Below are 22,367 nucleotides of genomic sequence, written 5' to 3'. Positions count from 1 at the left end.
CTTATTTTTGATTGATTAGACAAAAAAATTTATTCTGCCAAATGAACACAACATAAAATGAACCAATATATGAACAATGGTGTATTGATTTGTACATGCATATTCTAACTCGAATGAATCGTTGACCGTGATGTGATGGAAAAACAGCAAGCCAAAATAATAATAATAAAATTGAAAAACAAGAAAAGAGTCAAGAATAACTAAAAAAATCGAAGAATCTGACTTAGAATTGAACATTTTTTCGATTATGCTTCAACAGGGAAGGGTCGATCATCTTTTAAAAACTTTTTTAAACTTTTGTTTCTTCTTCCGCAGTGAAAAGATGCGAAATCGATACGAATGATGGTATCGATGATGGAGATATGGTTGTGGTAAGTGTCGAATTATCCGATTGTGACAATGAAGGTGATGATATGATTGTAATCGAATTCAATGAAGGTGAACAAATGATGCTATTGGTTGTTGAAGGTGTCAGATGATTTTCATTACGAAATTCGGGTGGAGGTTCCGGTGACGATTCACTCGCCTCAATGTCATCATTTGGTTGTATTAGTTGTGATAATAATGCTGAATTATTTTTATCCTTATTCGTTGATGGAATATCGTCATTTTTATCATTTATATTGATTGCTGTGAATTTATGTTTATTTTCGGTGGTACGACGTTCAATCTCTCTTAGCAATGCATTACGTATAATTTCATATGAAATGACTAATCTTTCCATATCGGTTCGATAAAGGCGATTCAACATGGCTTGAAAACAATCCAATTCAGGTAAACGAAATAGTTCCCACTAAATACAAACATAATTACATTGAATACATTGCTAGATTGAAACACATTGATATTTCTTACCTTAAGTTTATGGTCATGTTCAGGTGGAGCTTTTGAATAGATGTAGAGCCAATGAGGAATCTCTTCGGTCAGGTAAGGATTGGCGGGAACAATACAATCATTAATACGTGATGGACGTGGTGGTAATGGCAATGCTGTTGATGGTTGATGATGCTGTCGTAATGGTGATGGTAAACAAATAGGCTCTATAGATTTTGAAAGATTAGTAATGCCATCCACATTTTGATCAATTTTATCCATTTGTTCATTTGAACAATTATTCAATAATTGGGTAGATCTCAATAGAGCATTGCTTAGTAATCTATGCTGAGGTAATGATGATGGATTCATTTTTTGATTATCAAATGATTTATCACCACTACTATTATTCAATTCTGATGATGAAAGTCTATTCAAATTTCCAGTATTGGCATATTGTCCAGAATCATTAGCCAAGAATGATGCAGAGCTTCCACCATCGTTTTCTAATAGCGGTGTTAATTGTAGTTTTTGTTGTTGTTGATGATGCTTCTGCAACAATTGTTGAGACAGTAAATGTACATTTGAATAAACGTGATTATCGGAGATAGTATGATTTTCTTCTTTAGGTAACGATGCAGCCATTTCTTTGCTTAAATTAAGCAACTGTTGAATGTTAGCAGCATTCACATAAATATGTTGTTGTGAGTGCTGCTGTTGTGGATTGGTCAATTGTTGTGATTGTGAAGGTTGAGGATTTGACCAACAAGATGGCCCAACGCTTGTATTAGTTGTTGTTGTGTTTGTTGTTGGCATTAATTTTTGACCATAACGAGCAGCCAATGGATGTTCAAATTGTGTTTGTCGTGTAATGTGACTGAAGGGGATAAAGAAAATATCATGCAAATGTTTGAATGTTTATGTTCATCAACTTACTTAACATAATAGACTCCATATTCTGAAGATGTAACACGTTCCCAACCTGTTGGTAGACCTTCAGATTCTAATGGATGGCTCCAATGAGTAGTTTTAGTATTATGATCGATATAATATTTTCTTCCTCGTAATGTAAAATCGATTGACCATCCAGGCGGTAAAGGCAATGATTCTTCTTGGCCATTGTTGTTATTATTATTGACAGCAATTGCACATGATGATCCAGCAATAGCTGTTGTTGTTGCTGGTGATGAAGCATTTTCCATTTGCTGGGTCGTAGTAGTGTTCATTGATAAATTTGAATTTGATACACATGAAGTTAGATTTTGATTAGAATTAGATTTAGAATTCGATCCACCAACTCCTATCGATAATGCTTGATTAGATGATGATTTGAATGGTCCAGATTGTAGAGAAGATAATGATGATTGTGATGATGACGTCGAACAGCCGACATTTGGCTGTATTTGTTGTTCTTGTTGTTGGCTATAAGTATTCGGTGTAGTTGTAGCAGCAGCAGAAAGTACACGGGCCAACAATTCTTGTGTTTGTTGTTTAGAATATTGTTCCTGAATCTGTTTATGATACATTTGTATTTGCATATTTTCAGCGAAAGAATCCAATGTTGTATTACTACCATTATTATGATTTATACCTGTTGATGATGAGGATGATTTCATTATATTGGCTAAATTATTGATCGATGAACATGATGATGTATTCTGATATAAATGTTGAGCTTGTTGTTGTTGTTGTGATATAGGCATTCGATTTTGTTGTTGAGTCCAATTTGATTCTTGTTTATTAGATGTTTTAGGTGAATAATTATTCATAGATGATTGAGATGATGATGACTGTAATTGACTGAATTGTTGTTGACTACTATTAAGATTAGTTATTGATGTGGATGAATTTTCATGTATCGACGATAATGATGATGATGGTGAATAATAGTTGGAAGGAAATGAATCGATTGCCTGATTGATCGATGAATTTGATGAGGCATTATGTTGTTGTTGTTGTTGTTTATGAAAATCATGTACTAATGAATTCATTAACATTATCTGATGACTTGCTTGTTGTTGTTGAACATAATTAGATAATTGTTGTTGTTGATGATTCGAATAGCAGTTTGAATGAGTAGGATTGTTTTGACAATTATTTGATGTAAACTTTTTTTAGGGAAAATGACAAATGTGAATAAATCATGAAAAAATAAATTGAAATAACGAACTTACAGACGAACCAACCGGTTGATTATTATTACTTGCAACAGATCCGGAAACCATTTGATTCAAATTCATCATTGAACGAATCTGTGATGATGATTGAGATGGACTTGAGGCACGTAATGTAGGTTGTGAGATCCACATTTTACTATGCTGGTGATTTAATTGAAGATAATTTGATGCTGTTGTCGTCGTAGGAATCGTTGTCTGTGTTACAATTATGTTTGGATCGTTTATTCCGCCTAAAGCGGTGGATGATGTAGCCCGCAAAGCAATCTGTGAGGCGACTGCATTTTGTTGTTGTGGTTGTTGTCCATGTCTTTGGAAAGATTGCTGCCGGCAGCCACTAATTGATTGATACATTGCACTATTATTATTTGTCGTCAAAGATGACGTTGTCATTATTGTCATAGATGATGATGATGGTGATGAATCGATCAATTGGCCATTATAATTATTATGTATTGATTGCAATGATGAATTGCTTGATGATGGAGTCGATTTTAATTGACTATTGTTTGTGCCACTTGTGGCCATCATTGAATTCGTTGTCTTTGATGATGTTGATGCAAAAATTGGCCCAGTTGTTGGCACTTGATAACAACCTAGTTGAATGAAATTTATCCGATCAATAAAAGATTTGATCCATACAAAAACAAATGAACTAGACAAACCATTATTATTTATTGTCATTTGTGATGATGCTCTTGTCATACGAGAATTATTGCAATGATCGGCCGTTGTCGATGTTAAATGATTTGCCTTTGTTGATAGGTTTGGGATCGTTGATCCTGTTTCAAATGTGAAAATAGGTTTAAATCTTTTCTGCTAAGATGAACTATACTGACCTGAATTTGTAGGATTTTGATGTTGATTGAAAAGATTCGAAGTAGAATTGGCATGGAAATGATGTTGTTGTTGAATCTGCGGACTTTGTTGTTGTTTGGCATTATTATTATTGACATTAGGAGATGGTTGTTGTTGACCAATGAATGCAAGATTAGTGATCGATGTACTAAATGATGAAGCCAATAAATTCGATATAGATGAATTCTGTTGATGGCTAACACCTGCCGTAATAGCTGATGAATAAACATTGTTGAGTTGCCTATTATTAACGGTAGAGAGTTTTGAATTTGTAGTTGTCGATAAACTTGATGATGTCCAAATATTTATTACTTAAAAAAGAAAAAATAGAAAAGTGAAATTTGAAATAAAAACCATTAATTTCATTTTAAGAATTTTTTTCCGAATAAAATGCTTACTTGGCAAATTGGGTGGTGATTCTTTTTTCGTATATTTACCAGCAACACCAATATTGGAATAATTTGATGAATGATGATGATGATCCTTTTTTTTCGGCATCACGGCCAATGTAATAGGTAGCACCATTTGTAAATATCAATATCTCTTTATTGTTCAGGTATCAATTAAATGATAATCAATAAATATTTGACTATCCTATAAATCGATTTGCATACCAATCTCGTCTGTTTGGTTTATGAATAAAAAATTAATAGATTTTAGTTGAAAAAGTGTACTTGGTTTTGGTTCGTTGATCACATCATCATCATATAATGTGTAGTCATAGTCCATCAAAGCCACAAAATGTAAAGATTTTTCTTTTTTAAAGATGTTGCAACTCTTTTAAAATAAAACGGTTATTTACTACTGCTGTTGCTGTAGCTGCTTTTGTTTTTTGATGATGATGATGATGATGATTCTCCTATACATTCATTGTCATCATTATGCATATAAACAATAACGTTGGTTATGTTATTATGATGATCTTGGCATTCATCAAGCATATAAACACTGAAAAAAAGTGATGCGTCAAAACGAAAAAAAAGAAGACGTAAAATAGTATGTTGTTGATGGTGATGATGATGATGATGATTAACCTAAGACAAGAATTAAGAATTTCAAAGAAAAATTAGCAAAAAAATGGACTATTTTACTGGAAAAAAATAAATCAAGAAATAAAAAATTAAATGGTATTGAAAAACAAAAAAATATTGAGTGATGGTGATGGTTTTTAGGTTGATGCAAATGAAAATTAATCACACATGAGTAGCAAAGCAATGAAAAAAAAGAAGAAAAACGAGCTTTTTTAAAAAAAAATTGAAATTTTTTGCATTTTTTTATTGTACTTTCATACTCTCATTTTCTAATAGAGACCATCGAGATATCACATCGACAACGATCTCTAATAAAAAAAAATAAAGACATTCCAAACATTCCATCAATTAATGAATCTCGATTGAAGAGAGAGGTGTAAAATCAAATGTGTGTGTGTGTATGTGTGTATGTTTTTTCTCCAACATTGAACAAACCTTGAGCCCAATAAATCAAAAAAAGGGACTAACGGATGTATTTTGAAATAAGGAATGTTATTCCAATTTTTTTTGCCATACAATCGATGTATCAATTGATTAATTAAAAAGTACGAGAACAACAACGAAAAAAATGCAGACGATGAAACAACAACATGAAACATTGTCCTGTGTGTGTGTGTTTGTATGTGTCTATAAAATGATTCTTTCATTCATTTCTCAAGAATTATAAAAAAAATATGGCAACATTTTGATGTGAAAGTGTATTCATTCCATCACCATAAAGACCAAAAAACGAGACAGTGATGATAATGTGATAAAGACACACACACACAGACACACACCAGAATGAATTATGTAAAATTGTCTGCTGATTATATCAAAAACATTCGATTGTAAAAAAAGGCTCTAAGAACCACATAATTATGATGAATCGGACTATTGCGCCACTATAATTATAAATGATGATGATTCAGTCTATAGGAATCAAAACTTGTAGCAATGGAGATGTGTGTGTGTGTGTGTGTGTGTGGAGATTCTTGAAGGATTCTTTAAACTTTTTTTTGTTACTTAGAAATGGCGTCATCATTTATTCATTTTTTTCTTATGGTGGTGGTGGTGGCAGCAATTTTTTCTAACCTCAGTATGTGGTGGATGGTTTGATTGTGGATTACCGCTGTGGATTCAACACACACACACACACACACAAACACATGAACATTATGAAGATTGTTGTATTGTAGCAATGAAATAAAAGAAAATCAAAACAAAACAAAACAAAACCAAGAATTTTTTTTTCTTTGATCAAAAATTCACACAAACAAACAAATAAAGATGCAAGAATTAATTTTCTTAGAAACTCACCTATGATAATAATATCTCAATGATTCGGATACGATATTTATCGGATGGATAATCAAAATCCATTCGGATGAATATAATCACGGTCAGAAAAAATCAAAAATTAAAAAAAAAACAGATCAGCTTATTCCACACACTGGACGACACACATACCAATGTTGAGTATAAATGCACTAATGTTTCAGAAATGCCTCTCTCTCTCTCTCTCTCTTGTATATAATATTCGTGGCTCATGTGGACTTTCTCTCTTTTTCTTCACATTTTATTCATTCATACAACATTGAATGTTTGGCGGTTTTGTAGTCGATTGATTGTTGTTAATGTGTAAATGTATATGTACAGAGTTGTTTGATCGGTCGTCGTCATTTTCAAAGCTGAAGAAGACGTTCAAAGAAAAAATGTCCTTATAACAACAAACAAACAACAATTCAAACATGCAACAGGTATATATAAAGAGAGAGAAACTTATTATGAGATAAGTTAAAAATATTCAACATGTCCACATATTTATTACTTTATAATAATGTATATGATGGTGATGATAGTGGATGGAATTGAAGTTACGACGATTCAATTCAATTCGTGAGAAGTAAGAAAAGCAAGAATAAGAACGCGCTTATTTCTTTCTCTTTCTCTCGTATAACTCGGTTCAAATTGATTGTAACTAAATTGTTGTTGTTATTGAGGTTCTCTCTCTTCAACAAAACAGCCGAGTCGATATTACAACATTCCAAACATTCCTCAATTTGCACATACATATATTATAATGATGATGATTGTTGCTTTGGCAATCGACATGGCATTGTTGTTGTTTTTGTTGTTGTCGCCGTTGACGATCAACGTAAACAACAACAAGTGTATCGAAACTTTGAAAATCGAATGTTTAAATCCCTCATCATTATTATCATCATCATCATCAAAATCAGTAGTAGGATAATCTGATGATTATCCTACAAATGATCATATCAGGAAAAATGCAAAAAAAAAGAAATACCTTTACAAATAATGAGTGTGGATACGATGATGTTGTGTTGATTGATGATGATTATATAGATTTATTATAAAAAAACATACACAAACAATTAAAATTATCGAACAAAATTTATGAATATTTCAATATATTCTTAATGACTCGAACACGAATATTTTCGAAATAAAAATTCTTTGAATTCAGGAATTTGCTCATCATTATGACACATAAGAACAACAAAACTAAAGTAGAAGCAGCATCAACAATTTAATATAAGGGTAGTAGTACATGATATAGAGCAACAAGTGTAGCAGTTGATTTAACAACTGTCAAGAGGTTATAGGTCGTCGTTGTGGTTGTCAAAAATTGTTATAGTAGTAGCATTGATAAATAGATGATGCGGATAACGTAGTGGGGATGACAACATTAATCTCAATCATTATCATCATCAAGAATGCAACGAGTTTTTTTTCTTGGAATTCGATTCCGTTTCCCGTTGAAAAATGTTGTCATGACATACGGTGAAAGAATTTGAATGATTCTTTTTTTCAAATTGACTGAAATGATGAATGTGAAGCCACAAATTTGTTTCTATCCATACATAAGTATTTTGTTTTTATTTTATTTCGTTCGAATTAACGAAAAAGGTATTTAAAGAATTTATTCAATGTTTGGTGTATGTTTACATTTACATTCCTTTATGATAAAGCCAAGAACATCGAAATTTTAGGAAAAGAAAAAAAAACTCCAATCAACAAACAAAAAGTCAATGCGTAGGAAGCTTAAATTTGTATTCGGAAAAAAAAGAATTATTCATTGGCCAACCAGATTTATCAACATAATAAACATGATCATCATCACAGATGCCTGTACGTCCTGTATGTTGATCTGTATCCGCAAATTTCGCGCAATCAATCATTTCTAAACGATCATCAAAACAAAATCGAATTTCATTCAAAATATTTCGACGTCGAGTTTTTGGAATAACTATATCGTTGTTACCACCGTGTGCACATCGTAATTGATAAACCATAGAACTTTGATCCATTTGATTTAGATGAGAATTAAGTGTTTCACGAATTCTATTCGTTTGAATTGTATGATTATTCGATGGTGTCAAATGATTATCATCAAGCCATTTTCGAATATGTATCCGACGAAAAAGATCTAATGCTAGAGCAAAATATTCTGCCACATCAATTTGATCATAATTATGTATACGTGAAAGTGGTCGATTTATTGCAGTTGGATCATGTGAACATGCACCATATCGATTCCATTGTTGTTGCCAATATTCGTGATGATTTGTATACGATTCGGATGGCCAATATATTTTCAATTGTTCGATTATCGATACCAATTTTTTTTCATTGAATCTTTTTTTCAAAAAAAAAGAAAGAAATTCATTAATAAATATAGCAGCAAAATGATTATGGACAAACTTACTGTTGTTTATGACAACAAAATTGTAATCGATTACGATGATGATTAAATCTTGTTGTCGAATGATCATCATGTGCGATTATTGGTGTTGGCCAAAAACCTTGAATAATCCAATCAGCTGGACCATCACATTCATCACGTGGCATCGATACGCACCAACCGGGTGGATAACGTAATACAAGACGAAAACCTTGTCTTTGTTGATTTAATGGACGACATTGTTCACTTAGTCCATCGTCAAAACAATTTACAAAAAATAACAACAACGATATTTTTAATGATTGAAACATTTTTTTTATTATTCATCATTCGATATACAACTGAGCAATGAATGTTTTGAATTAAAAAAAAATTGTTTTTTTTGGCTTCATTTCATAGCAAACAAAAAGAAATTGGCTTATAAAATCAATATATACTTCCGGGAAATGATGATAATTATTGGGAAATTCATTCATTCTATTGTTGTTGTATGGATAGCAATAATAATTTTTTCATGAATTTGATTCATTTTGCATAAAAAAAATAATCTAAATTCAAAAAAAAACTTTCACAATATAGCTAAACGGATTGGAAAAAAAAGGAAAACGAAATTAATAATCTTTGACAAACAATGACAATAAACCAGACATCAAAAAAATGGTGATAAAACTATGCAAAAAAAAAAATATAATACAACAACATACAAGAATCATGAAAGACAGAAATTGATGGAAATTCGTTTTTTTTTTGGTTAAAAAAATCCATAAGATTGAGAATTCTATTATGTGGTGGTCATCAACAATGTGAATTTAAAAAACAATGTGATGATGATGATGTAGCAGCAGCCGCAGCAGAAGATGAAGAATCAATATTAGATATTGTTCTGCTTTGATTCATAACAACTTGTCGTTTGGCCAATGTTTCCAATAAAATTTGTTGTGTTTGTTGAAAACGTTGATTCAATGTTTGAAAACGAAAATAGATTGCAATCTGTATTAGGAATAATAACATTGCAACCATAAATAAAAATTTTATAACTTGTGATTGTGTTGGTGAAATTTTATATAATTTCATTTTCATATTAATGATTGATTGTCGAAACACTTCCATCAGTGAACATTGATGATCTGGATGATAATGATTGTGATGATGATGATGATGATGATGATGTGGCAATTGCAAATCATAATCATCTGTTTGTACATCAGCATTATTTGTTGTTTTTGTCATCGTAGATGATGAAGAACTATGAGATTCTTTTATGGCCAAATGTCGACGATTCATCATCAAAACAGGTGATTGTTCCTCTTCTTCTTCTTCTTCTTCAACATCATCAGCTTGTGTTGTTAATCCTTCAGAACTAGAATTTGAATTCGGTAAAGATTTATTCGCATGATGATGATGGTGGTGATGATGGTGATGATGATGATTATGATTCGAATCTTTACGTTTACGTTTTGGATGTTTTTTCTTTTTCTGTGATTTCGGTAAATAAAAAAAAATTAAAATTAATCAAAATAAAATAAAAAAAAATACAAACCAGCCTTACCTTTGAAAGTACATCAATTTCAACATCGGCATCATCCAGATCACTAAGATCGACACCTAAATTACTTGTAGTATAGGCTTCACGTATTAATTTTCGTATCTCGGGCCATGGCATTGGTTGATCACGCCTAACTAGCTGCCATAGTTTTGTCATTAATTGATATGCACGTTCACGTGAAACAAAGGAGGTGAAAAAATATTTCAACCCGCTATTTGTTATAATCTGGATAGCATTTGGAAATAACTTCACAGTACTAGCTTTCGATATTGATTCAATATCTTGATAACTAATATTCACGATGGTTTCATAGCCAAAAATATTCGAATAAAATGAAATATAATTCAATGAAACGTACATTCGTCCTTGAAGTAACAATTCACGTTGTATGGCACATACAAAATCACCAATCAATTTTTCACGTGAATCAATTTTATCACTAAATTGTCTTTGAAATTGATTCAATCGAGATTTATACGAAGGTAACCACAGGTGATACCATTGACGACGATTCAATGGTTTTTCCGATGATTGATTCAAATCATCATCCATAGAACTACTGTTATTCAGACAATCACCACCAGTTGCTGATGATGATGTGAATGTAGCCGATGAACTGGCCGCTGACGATAATGATGATGATGATGCTTTCTTTTGCGACATTGTCAATTGATTCGATGAGCCTAGCAAAAAAATTGAAAATTAAAATAAAAATATCACCTTCCCCATTGATTGTTGTATTACCGATTATAACCGATTTTCTACTGTTGTTGTTGTTGGTGGTGGTGGTAGCGGTGGTAACTACAACCGGTAATAATGATTGTTCATTCGATTGTTGATCATCGATTTTTGAATTGACTGTAATGCAGTTCGATTGTTGATTGTCTAAACTCGACAATGTTTTTTGCTGATCGTTTTTTATTTGATTTTTATATTGGCCTACTATTTCAGCCGATGATTGCGATGATTGTGATTGATTAATCTGGAAATGATTGAAATTGGATTTATCATATAAGTATGTCGACGTTTGGTGATCATTAGCTGTAGTTGTTGTCGTTGCCGATGATAATGATGACGATGAAACCACCGTTGCCACAATCGGATTAACAATACTACAACTAATCGATAATTTTTCTTGTTGTGAATGTTGTTGATTATCATTATCAACAATAAAAACTGAATCATTTGCCTGTTGTTGTTGTTTTTGTTTCATTGTTTTATGCATCATTTTTGGTTGCTGTTTTGGCGACAATTTTGTAGATAGTCCAGCAGATGGATCCGGTACATTTGGCATTATCGATGTGGACGACAATGGTCGTCTACCACCACAACCATTATCATTTTTACAATCATTTATCATTGTATTACTAACAATAGTTTCAAGGTGGTGGTGGTTGTGTTTGTGGCTATCTTGATCTTGTTTTCGACCATCATTTTCAACATTGACTGTAGCAGTAGGGGTGTTGATGGAAATGAGGTTTGATTTTGATTGAATTTTTTTTGTTGAATAATTGTCATTAGTTAAAGTGGAAGGGCTAAATAAAGAAGGTGAAGCCGAGGCTGTTGTTGTTACTGGCGGGGGTGGTGGTGGTGGTGCTGATGCTGCTGTAGCAGTAGTATTCATCACACGATGGTAATTTATATCCTGTGTAGTTAAACTCATGGTCAAATAGATTATTTTTTCTGGTGTTGGTAATGATGATGATAATTTAACAGTTCAAAAAAAACACTACTAAATAGCTACTTTATTAATTGGAAATAGCTGTAAAAAAAACAAGAGAAAAAAATGGAAAAAAAACAATCATCAACATCATCGTACGATCATCAAATGAAAAAAACAAAAAAAAACCAGAAAACGAAAGAAAAAAATCATTTCCCTAATAAATAAATATCTATATGGGTGGGGAATCGATGCTGCTGCTGATTAAAATTAAGACATTTGTCCGATATAGGAACTAATGCGTAAAGATTCGATACAATGACAGCTATTAAATATTATCACTGAATGTGATAATCAAACATATATAACATCATCATGATATACATCACATATACGCACACACGTCAATCGATCGATCAATCAATCAATCAATCAAGAAACATAATTATAAAGTATTATCTTATATAGAGACAAATGGTTGAATGGTTGGTTGGTCCAGTTTCATGATCATTGAAAACCGTTAGTTTCAACTATGAGAAACCATAATAATCATCAAAAAAAAATTTGGTAAATTGAAACACTTGAAAAAAGAAGTGGGCACAAAGTTTTCTTTTTTTGTTTGATTTGTATACCAAAAAAAAATCAAATCAATCACATGTTGTTTTTGTTGTTTGTCCACACAACAACAACAACATTGATCAACTATCTAATCAGGATTATCATATTTTTCTCCTTAAGAAATGAATATGGGAAATTGATTTTGTTTATGGATAAAATCACACATAAATGATGAATTTTTGAAATACACAAATCAAAACGGAAAACAAATGGATTTGTAAGAAAAAAAATTACTTACCCACCAAAGTGTTTGTGATTCAAAATTGATTCGATTAGTTGGTGATCAATGATCTCTCTTTTTTCTCTGATGAAAATGGTGGTGCAATAGACCCGACGATGAAAAAAAATTACATTTTTTTGTATATTTATGTAAGAGCGTATATCAAATCATTAAAATTTTTTTTATCTTCACGAGTTTACGATTAGATTAAAAATATGAATACGAATGAATTCTGAATGAAACAACAAGTCCGAACAATAATTGCCAAAGTTCAATCAATTCAGTTGAATCAAACGACGAAAAATGTTAAAAATTAATTTTTTTGGCTAAAAATGTTCTTTTCGTTTTATCTGCTATTGCTGCTGCTGATACAAGTACACACGCAGTTGATACATTTGATTTTAAAGCTTCTAGAATTGGCTTTGGCTTTTTTTCAATAAAAATAGCTATAGATGAAGAAAAAAAAAACAATGGTAATGAAAAACAATATGGCATTTAATAATGGGTTAATTTTCACATACCTTTGGTTAATTTGTTACTGTTGGCATTGATTATTTTGATGAATTCTGGGTCACATCACATCATTAAAAAACAAAACAAAAACAAAACAAAATCATTGTATGGGATGATGATGATGGTATCGCCGGTTATTCATTTTGTTTGCCACGAATGTATTTTCTTCGACAAAACACAATCATTGGTTTTGTCATCATCATCAGATGTAACCATGATTTTTTCTTCTTGGCAAAACAAAATAAATAAAGTTCTTATTATTCATTGAGTAGTAGTAGTAGCAGTAGTTGGCGATGCTGTCATGACGGCCACCGTCATGCATCAAGGGTTGAAATAATGAGTTTTGTTCTTCTTGTTGTTGTTGTTGTTGTTGTGATCGCGAGTGAAAGATTTGACATTTTTTTTGTTACTTTCGATATTGATGCCTGAAAAAAAGTTTGTTTGTTTTGTTCGTTTTCTTTGCCTAATCACTAGATGGCATTAGCGAATTGAAAAAAAAAATTTCACATTCGAAAATTTCAAATTTTTTTTAATTTTTAATTTAATTTTGTTCACTTTGTTGAGTATAAATAAATACAAATAATACATAAAAATCATTGATTGAAAGCTTTTTGGCATTTTTTTTTCGTTGATTCCTTTGAACATGTCATTTGTAGATGAAGTAACGAATAAATTGAGTGCCGTACAATGTGGATTGAGAATAATGGCAAAAAAAATTGAAAATTATCAAAATGATTGGATCACTTGTTGTGGTATGTGGAAATTTCGTTCCTATATGGTTTCACAGGTACCGATGATTTGTCCAAAAGAACAACAAGTAGTGAAACCTATTTTTGAAACAAGCCTTGATCCGTTTAAATCGGTAAATTTTTTTGGTAAAACAATCAATTGTACTGGTTATGAAGATCATTCGATTGAATGTGCAAAACTTTGGTCATCATTGATTGCTATCGTTGTTGCAGCCACTATCATTCTGACTGTTTTGATTTTATATTGTACAATCACTACATTTTGTTGTGTAGCTATGTTATGTTGTAAAAAATGTAGAAAATCCACAGTAATAAATGTAACAACATCACCACCACCATTGATTCGTCGAATATCGTCGAAGATAACGTCGAAGAAAAATAAAAGTATGGATACGCTAAAAACCACCAATAGTACGATACCAACAATCACAACAATCACCTTACCAACTGAATCGAAAATTCTACAGTCATTAAAGATTAACAAAAAAACGACAAGACAATTAATGGACGTTTTTCAACAGTTTACAAAAAATTTACAAAAAAGAAAACCACAACTTAGTAAAGTTTTGTCACTTACCACCAAACAACAACAACAACAACAATTAAAAAACAATTCCATTTTAAATAAAACATTTTAGTAGCTATTGAAAAAAATTGGGGCGGGTCTTTTTTGCAGTGTAAACAATTCAACATTATGAATCACGTGATTAATGGTCTATTAGAAATTGTTATTCTTTTTTTCTTTGTATTTAATAACATCGTTTATGTTGTGTGGCATCCACCTTTTTTTGAAAGCACTAAAATATACCAAATAACCAAGAAAACAAATCTATCATCGATTATCAGATGATTTGTCGATTGATTGTTTTTTAAAAAAATGTGATAAAATAAAAAAAAAATTTATGACCATTTTATCGATTATATCGTGCATCTATAATATCTAAGTCATAAAACCATCGTCTTAATTATTTTCAACACCAAGATGATAAGAACAATTGACTACGATTTTGATCCACGTAAATCATTATCATCTTCATCATCATCATCATCATCGTACAAACTAATTATCCCCTCATCATCATTATCACCGTCATCGGTAAAAAGTAGACAATTTATTTGGTGGTGGAAATCATCATTGCATCGATTATTATTGATTTTTATAACGACAATAATCACTGCAACAATATTATGGTTATGTTGGAATCAAATCCAACAAACACAACGACAACGTTTATTATGGGAAACATTACAATCATTATCAATGGTTGAATCATCTATTGATCATATAGACCAGATAAATCAACAATTATCCAATGATATCGATTTGATTAGACAACAAATTCATTTGGTCAAACATGAGATTCATCATCATCATCATGATCAAATGAAAATGAATTCAACAAATTCAATGGATCAAACATAGAACATATTTCTGCTGCCAAACTGTTGTTTGTTTTCGTTTATAGTTTTTAAAAATTTTTATAAAATAAAATGGTTTTTATTTGATGAAAAAAAATTGGCTCCTATTGTTTATTGTATATGTGGTTGATTGATTCGGTTTTGTACTGCGCGTTTGTTTGTTTCAAAAAACAAGAGAATTTGAAGCAAAAAAAGAAATTCCGATCGAATCTTTAGAGTGGAAGAAATCCAAATTGACGATGACGATGATGATCAATTGGGAAGGCAATGGTTGTAATTTGTCATGATAATTGCCGCAGCATAATAGTGGAAAAAATTGAAATTTTTCTTTCATGTGGCTAATTTAATGCATGTTGATGATGTGATTCACACACATATCATAATTTAAATGCAGCAGCAGCATAACTAACGGATGAATCACGCATACGAAGACATTGGCTTGATTGAGCATATTTAAGGAAACGCATTGATGTATTATTCATCAATTTACCTTCGGTACGAAGATGATGAATGGCCTATGATGATGGATGATATGATTTCAGATTGTTGTTGTCTTTTTTTTTGCAATCCATATAAAAAACTTACATTCAACAATACAGCAATTGGATGTCGACCACAAATTGTATTACGATATTGTTGCAAATATTCAGCAAATGCTAATGGATCTAATGATTCAATCAGATTCATACCCTAAGAGAAAGAAAGAAAAAAAACAAACAAATCATAAGTGATAAAATAAAGACAACCAAATGATTACCATTTCATCTAATTTTTGTATAGATTGATAAATATCACCCCATCCTTTATTATAATATTGGAAACTAAAACGTTGACCCCAATGACAAAAATCTGATGATATCACAAAAACATTTCCAGGTTCTAGCAAATATTTACTAAGAATTTGTCCATACAAATATTCTTTTTCATTCGATAGTGAACCAACTAATATAGGTACAATTTTAAATCCACCACCTGTCTGCTGTCCTTTTGATTCCATTATTTTAGCAATAAATGGTAATTGCATTTCTATCGAATGTTCATCTTCATCCGCTGCCAATGACATTGATTGAAAATACGAAGTTTGATTAAGCTCATCGTAAACTGAAATGATAAATTATCAAAACAATTTTAAATCACACAATTTAGAAATTAATTTACCATCACGATCGATAATCAAATCATAGAATGGTGTTTTGTAAACGGTAGTTGGTGATAATGCACATCCATTCAAACGTATATGATGTGATGGACCTAGAATGAAAATTCGTTCACTACAATCACAATACAAAACAGAAAAAAACCAGGATTCAGATAAACTAATTAAATTGCATTGTGGCCAAACTTACGTCGATTGTGGATCAATTTGTTTATAGGCATAAGCGGCACAGGCACCACAATATTGATATCCAGCATGACTGTACATTTTGGAGATGAACAGATAAATAGATGGATAGATACAATTAACATCATTATTACTTACGGTGAAATGATTGCTTTAGCTGGACCATGTGAAACATCGACCATAGATAACCATGATTCAAGCTGGCTATTGAGTTGTATCACTGAAATAAAATTCAATGTTAAATTCTAATCAATTAAATTGAATAAATTATAAATATACCAGATGATGAATACCAACTACCAGCATGGGTAGCACGTCTCTGTAATGATTGTTGCATCATTTTTTTAATAAAAAAAAATTCAATTAAATTATTGTTAGAAAAGAGCAAAAAAAAAATATCGATGCGAATAAGCAATAATGGATGTGAAAGAAATATTCGCCTTCAAAACAACAACAATATTGAGGTAATGAGCAATAAAAAATAACTACGGATGATGATGGTAGATTTAATTCAATAGAATAGAATTGATCTGATTAATTGTTAAATTCTTTACGCGGATTATCGTTGAAAGAATGAAATTCAATTGAATAATAATAAAGCTACAAAAATAATCATCAAACAAAAGACAATGAGGATTGAGTCTTGACGATCCTCGAATGTTTTTGTGTGCTGCTATCTATCATTTAGGATCAAAAACATCATCGTCGGCATCAAAGATGTATTTTTTCAGCTGAATCTAAGATCAGATATTGAAATTTTTGTTTATAAATTATCGATTGATTGATCAATGAATTATGATGTTTGGCACTTCATTTATAACCAGAAGAGGTTCATTATTTCATTTGATAATTTCATCATCCAATAATTCGTCGCAAATCCATACATCCGTTCGATTTCGAAGGAATTTTTTCAATTATGAACAATTTACAAAAGATGAACGAAAAATACCACCAAAATTAGTAGGAAAATTTTCCGAAACATATAAACGACGACCGCTTTTCTGGATGATTCGTGGAACTGGTTAGTATTTGTTTTTTTTAAACTTGAAGAATTTCAATCAATAATTTTTTCGTCCAAAACCAAACTATAGATGCACTCAAAGAACACAATCAAATATGTCTGACAATTGCTGGTGTTTCATTTCTGTTTATTTCATCAATAACTGCATGGGCTTATTGGCGTCATATGAATAATAAACGAATACCTGGTCAATTTATCTATAGTTCAATGAATCGAAAAGATACACCTGAACGAGAAGAAATGTTTGACTTTCAAAAACAACTTTATGATATGGAACTAATGGCAAATTTTAAAATGGATCATTTCAAAGATTTTGGTGAACTTAAACGCCAAGGTCCTCAAATCAATGCCAATTTTGATGATATTTATCATCAAGGCCAGGCACTTCGTCGTGACGAATCGGGTCGTGATGTAACGAAAATTGTCGAATCGAAAAGCCTAAAAGAATTTGATCAAGCATTACGTGAGGATTGAAAAAATGATGTAGTCAAAAATGTTATTTAGTGAACTTTGTTTTTTTTTCTGTGAAAAAATCTTGATTAAAGTTTATCAATTTGTTTCTAAAAATTTTTTTTTTAAAATTTTCAATTATAATTCATCAAGTTTCGTTCGAAAATCAAACGGTTCAAATGGATAGCCAGCTCCATGATAAAATTTTGACATAAATTCCACCCAATGTAAACGTAATGCATGTAAGAATGCCGATAATCCTTCCATTACAATTAAAATGACAACAGTGAGTATAGCCCAAAAAGCAAAAACAAAAAACATGACAACTGCACCTGCTAAATAGCCATATTGGAATTTAAATTCCATAAAACCCTGTATCATAACCATATTCCACAAGACTTCACTAAGCTCAGCATGGGCTAAACTTAATGCCCAAAGTCGAAGATATGATGCTGTATGTGATACGGATCCTAAACAATATTCAATCGTATGTATGGTTTGATTGATGAAAACATCGCCAAAACTGAATTCACCAGTAGCATTTGCTGCATGTCCTCGATTGTTTCCATCGTGTTCAACATGTTTAACTTCATGTTCGCTTTGTTGCGACGTATTGTCTTCTACGGTGATGATATGATTTCCATTCGAATTCGATACCATTTCTTGTTGTTGTTGTTGTTGTACATTTCCTGCTTCCAAATTTTGATTTGAATGCGATGAATTTTCCATTTCAAATGAATTTTGATCATAAATTATTGTACTAAAAAAGCGTGTAAACTATTAATTAATTATTAATTGGTAAAAATCATTTCTCACCTTTTTTGAGCACCGTGATGTCGACAAAGTAAATAGAGTGGTTTAATAAGTAACATGATTGGAACACTGAGAAGTGCTAGAATGATAAATATACTTTGAATAGTAAATTGTCCTGGGAACATTTCATCTTTCAAATAGCAAGGATCTTTTTCATCAGGCATTTTAAACATAAACATATTAATCAATGTGATGAGAATGGAAGGCGCACAACCAGCACGCGTTGAATCATATGCGAACCATTTGAAGAAAATCATAAAATTCATATAACCAAATATTGCCAATAAGAATACAAGTTGTGGAATGAATTCTACCCAAACACTAATCCATTCACTATAATGACAATGATTAAATACCGACAGGATTACACCGAAAAACATTTGTAAAACACCCAATATTACGGAAAGTTTCATTTTATACGTATTTGTATATTGTACTTTATTCGATGCAATTTGCCATACTGGATCCATACCAAAGTAATAACGAAAATCTTGATCCAAATGTTTATCAGGCACCAGATGCAAGAGATGATGACCAGACGCTGAAGTCACATTAGAAAGTTCTTCAAATTTATCCAAATCACGATGAAATGCAGTGCCAAATAGATTTACGGATTTAGAGAAGATATCATTATACATGGCACCGGTATAGATGGAGAATAATCCCATCAATAATATTGTATAACGACCAGCAAAAAACATGGAAAATATTTCATTTCTCACAGATTTCAATTGTTTTTCTTTGATTATCATCCACAAGGCAAATAAAGCCATAATAATACCATGTCCAGTATCACCAAACATTACGGCAAAAATGAATGGAAATGAAATAATTGCATACGGTGCCGGATTAACTTCACCATATGTACATGAACCATATGAATCGACCAATGCCTGAAAACCGGCTGTAAATTTATTGCTAACATTATAAGTTGGCGGTGTTTCTATAGTTGGTATGTGATCCAAAATTGATGGACCCAATGAATTGGACATCATTTGTCCTTGTACAAGAATCGAACGAGCTTCAGCAATCTGATTGGATGGTATCCAACATTCAGCAATCAAACAATGTCCAGTAACATCATTGCTGAACAGGTTCATTGTTTCATAGGTATTTTTCACTTTAATAATTGTTGTTTTCCATTTCTGCAGATTAGTAGCGATTGCAACCAATAAATTTTTACGATGATCATTAGTGCGTGCAATTACATTTTGAATATCGCAAATATCATGCAATACTCTTTGATGAGCACTATTTCGTTCATCACGTTGTTCTGGACATGAATATAATTTAGCATGAAATCCGGTGCATATTTTCTGGCAAGTATTACGTAATTTTTCTCCTTGACATACCAGAATGAAAAGACATTTGTGTTGCAATTCCCCGGTTTCAGGATCTTCAAGTAATTCGTCAACATCGATACGTTTCAGGAGAATATTACCACGTGAAACACGCCACAACATTCGTTCGAATGACATGAAACGACTTGCAAGAATACTACCAGTCATTGTCGCTAATTCAATCACCGGTTCCAATGGTATTTGATTCAGTTGATTGGGTTGATTTGGTTGATGCATATGCATCGAAAATCGACGCATCAAATCTGGATCGACCACTGACATTCGTCGTAACATTGATTTATTCGCCGATGGTCCATCAGATTGTGCTTCATTGAAAAATTGATCAGCTTTTCGAAGAATTTCTTTGTATTCTGTCAATGAAAGTAATCGATGTTTCATCTGTAATTGTGTTTTATTCTCATTCAATAAATCATGTTCCAATTTTTCTAGACGTTGTTCAAGTTGACTCAAATCTTTCATAGATGGTATATCAATCGGTTGCTGCTGTTGTTGTCGATCATCATCGTGATGATCAAATTTTTTAACATCCGAAACACCATCTCGTTCCATTTCTTTTTCAAAGAAAACTTTTGAATAAATTAGAAAAAAAACGAACGTAAACATTAACATTAACATTAGAAGAAACACAAACCAATTTTTCGTTCCATTTCAGCACAACGTCGAATTTCTGCAACATATTTCCGTTGAAAAGAATTACTTGATTGATTTAGATCACGAAATTGACAGATTCCTTTTTCACCTAATAATGCAACGATATGATAAACCGAATCGGATTGTAAATATAATTGACACAGAGACATTTGTTCCGAACGGAACCATGAATAATAATCCTCCGGTTTGGTCATGTTCACTAGATAACAAATGTTTGATTGATTGATTGAAGAAATCAGGTAAATATAGAACACACACTTATACACTCACACACACACGCGTTTTCTTCAATATTGAATAGGCGTTTTTTTTCGTTCAATTTGACTTTGTAGAAATGATGATGATGATGATGATTGACTTTGTAATAAAAAAGAAACAGTTTATTCAAATAATTTTCTATCAATTACAATTTTTTTTTGTTGCTGACATTTTAGAACCATCATCATCGCCATCATTAAGCTCAAATTATTGCATAGCCTATATCTATGTATGTGTTTATCATCACTAATGACACCCGATTCAATCATCATCATCATTGTCATAAACATCATAATTAGCCACGGTATTTTGTTGTTGGTTATGATGATCATCATGATGATGATGTTGATGGCAACAAAATATTTGTCAATCAAACTAAATAATTCTTCCACACATCCTCTAATCAACAACAATAAAAAAAACAAAAAACAAAAATAAAAACAATAATCGGATATATCAGACAGATATCTTTTCATTTTAGATCAGTGTATGAGTAATAAAATCCAATTCTTTTTTTTCTGTTGTATTTTTCATTGCAAAAAAAAGTAGTTGTTTGTCGGTTGTAAACACGTTACGATATCTCACCATCCAAATCCATATTGAAGACAACTATTTATTTATTGACAAGTTTTCTTTTTTAAAAAAATTAATTCTAAACTAATTCTTTTTTGAAAAATGACAAAAAAACCCCGAAAACACTCAAATTCGTGATCATAATGGATAGGAATCATCAAATAGCCTAGAGGACATCATTTCTGGAAAAAAAATTCAGAGTTTTTATTTAAAATAAAAAAAAAAACATTTTTGTGTGTCTCATTTTTCCCGTGAATAAAAATAGCAATCAAAAACACAAAAAAGGCAAATAAAAATTTTTTCCATGTTCCAGAGAATAAAATTTGTCGTCACCATTTGCGTCACACACGCACACACACACGCAGTTAGCTACCGTTTTACATGCGTGTGTATAGGTTCTATATAAATTTGAAGCAAAGAAAACAGAATTTCCGCAAAAAAATTATTATTTTATCGTAAAAAAATGAAAATGTAAGGCTGGGGCCAAAAAAAAAAGAAATGGAAAGAAAGCAAAAAAAATCTATCTAATCGAATTATAATGATTCAAAAATGAAAATTTTTTTCGGGTGGTTAATGGATAGCGATCCTTTTTTCTAGAATGTACAGATA

The 22,367-nt window shown here is 31.4% G+C and overlaps 6 protein-coding genes across 12 annotated transcripts; 1 reads left to right on the top strand and 5 right to left on the bottom strand.

Annotated features, from left to right (window-relative positions):
• Positions 1 to 4: 4 nt before the first annotated feature.
• Positions 5 to 7,913, bottom strand: sav (scaffold protein salvador). Of its 5 annotated transcripts, none has more exons than XM_075733280.1 (9): positions 7,167 to 7,913; positions 4,648 to 4,879; positions 4,244 to 4,468; positions 3,827 to 4,156; positions 3,653 to 3,769; positions 2,988 to 3,583; positions 1,750 to 2,921; positions 856 to 1,690; positions 5 to 793 (listed from the first exon to the last, which is right to left on the bottom strand). In XM_075733280.1, exons 3-9 carry the CDS (start codon positions 4,368 to 4,370, stop codon positions 290 to 292), a joined length of 3,681 nt encoding a protein of 1,226 aa, XP_075589395.1. In that variant the 5' UTR covers positions 4,371 to 4,468; positions 4,648 to 4,879; positions 7,167 to 7,913; the 3' UTR covers positions 5 to 289. The 5 variants fall into 5 exon arrangements, with proteins under 5 accessions (XP_075589395.1, XP_075589394.1, XP_075589392.1 ...); XM_075733279.1 differs by lacking the exon at positions 7,167 to 7,913 and adding an exon at positions 6,176 to 6,841; XM_075733277.1 differs by having other exon boundaries at positions 4,244 to 4,879; positions 7,167 to 7,392.
• On the bottom strand, positions 7,727 to 8,923 carry LOC124495428 (uncharacterized). Its single transcript, XM_047058805.2, has 2 exons — positions 8,589 to 8,923; positions 7,727 to 8,518 (listed from the first exon to the last, which is right to left on the bottom strand). Exons 1-2 carry the CDS (start codon positions 8,873 to 8,875, stop codon positions 7,909 to 7,911), a joined length of 897 nt encoding a protein of 298 aa, XP_046914761.2. The 5' UTR covers positions 8,876 to 8,923; the 3' UTR covers positions 7,727 to 7,908.
• On the bottom strand, positions 8,857 to 14,328 carry LOC124496058 (uncharacterized). Of its 2 annotated transcripts, XR_012832369.1 has the most exons (6): positions 13,130 to 14,328; positions 12,627 to 13,054; positions 10,855 to 11,872; positions 10,114 to 10,793; positions 9,269 to 10,040; positions 8,857 to 9,143 (listed from the first exon to the last, which is right to left on the bottom strand). XR_012832369.1 is itself a non-coding variant. In XM_047059520.2 (5 exons), the coding sequence occupies exons 3-5, from the start codon at positions 11,771 to 11,773 to the stop codon at positions 9,360 to 9,362; spliced, it is 2,280 nt and encodes a 759-aa protein (XP_046915476.2). In that variant the 5' UTR covers positions 11,774 to 11,872; positions 12,627 to 13,054; positions 13,130 to 14,328; the 3' UTR covers positions 8,857 to 9,359. The 2 variants fall into 2 exon arrangements, 1 of the variants encoding a protein (XP_046915476.2); XM_047059520.2 differs by having other exon boundaries at positions 8,857 to 10,040.
• A 1,018-nt stretch (positions 14,329 to 15,346) lies between these two features.
• Positions 15,347 to 17,295, bottom strand: LOC124496059 (protein MEMO1). Its single transcript, XM_047059522.2, has 7 exons — positions 16,911 to 17,295; positions 16,770 to 16,851; positions 16,636 to 16,704; positions 16,448 to 16,560; positions 16,047 to 16,390; positions 15,875 to 15,979; positions 15,347 to 15,804 (listed from the first exon to the last, which is right to left on the bottom strand). The coding sequence occupies exons 1-7, from the start codon at positions 16,969 to 16,971 to the stop codon at positions 15,667 to 15,669; spliced, it is 912 nt and encodes a 303-aa protein (XP_046915478.1). The 5' UTR covers positions 16,972 to 17,295; the 3' UTR covers positions 15,347 to 15,666.
• A 19-nt stretch (positions 17,296 to 17,314) lies between these two features.
• On the top strand, positions 17,315 to 18,219 carry LOC124496061 (uncharacterized). Its single transcript, XM_047059523.2, has 2 exons — positions 17,315 to 17,652; positions 17,723 to 18,219. The coding sequence occupies exons 1-2, from the start codon at positions 17,427 to 17,429 to the stop codon at positions 18,124 to 18,126; spliced, it is 630 nt and encodes a 209-aa protein (XP_046915479.1). The 5' UTR covers positions 17,315 to 17,426; the 3' UTR covers positions 18,127 to 18,219.
• Positions 18,149 to 21,409, bottom strand: LOC124496057 (V-type proton ATPase 116 kDa subunit a 1). 2 transcript variants are annotated; one of them, XM_075733281.1, is made up of 4 exons: positions 21,198 to 21,409; positions 20,908 to 21,126; positions 18,919 to 20,842; positions 18,149 to 18,862 (listed from the first exon to the last, which is right to left on the bottom strand). In XM_075733281.1, exons 2-4 carry the CDS (start codon positions 21,119 to 21,121, stop codon positions 18,241 to 18,243), a joined length of 2,760 nt encoding a protein of 919 aa, XP_075589396.1. In that variant the 5' UTR covers positions 21,122 to 21,126; positions 21,198 to 21,409; the 3' UTR covers positions 18,149 to 18,240. The 2 variants fall into 2 exon arrangements, with proteins under 2 accessions (XP_075589396.1, XP_046915475.2); XM_047059519.2 differs by having other exon boundaries at positions 20,908 to 21,409.
• Between the last annotated feature and the right edge of the window lie 958 nt (positions 21,410 to 22,367).

This window comes from Dermatophagoides farinae, chromosome 8 (assembly GCF_024713945.1).
Source record: "Dermatophagoides farinae isolate YC_2012a chromosome 8, ASM2471394v1, whole genome shotgun sequence".
NCBI classification, from domain to species: Eukaryota; Metazoa; Arthropoda; class Arachnida; order Sarcoptiformes; family Pyroglyphidae; genus Dermatophagoides; species Dermatophagoides farinae.
The sequence above is the reverse complement of the archived record's forward strand: the minus strand, read 5'-3'. Positions and strand labels throughout refer to the sequence as shown.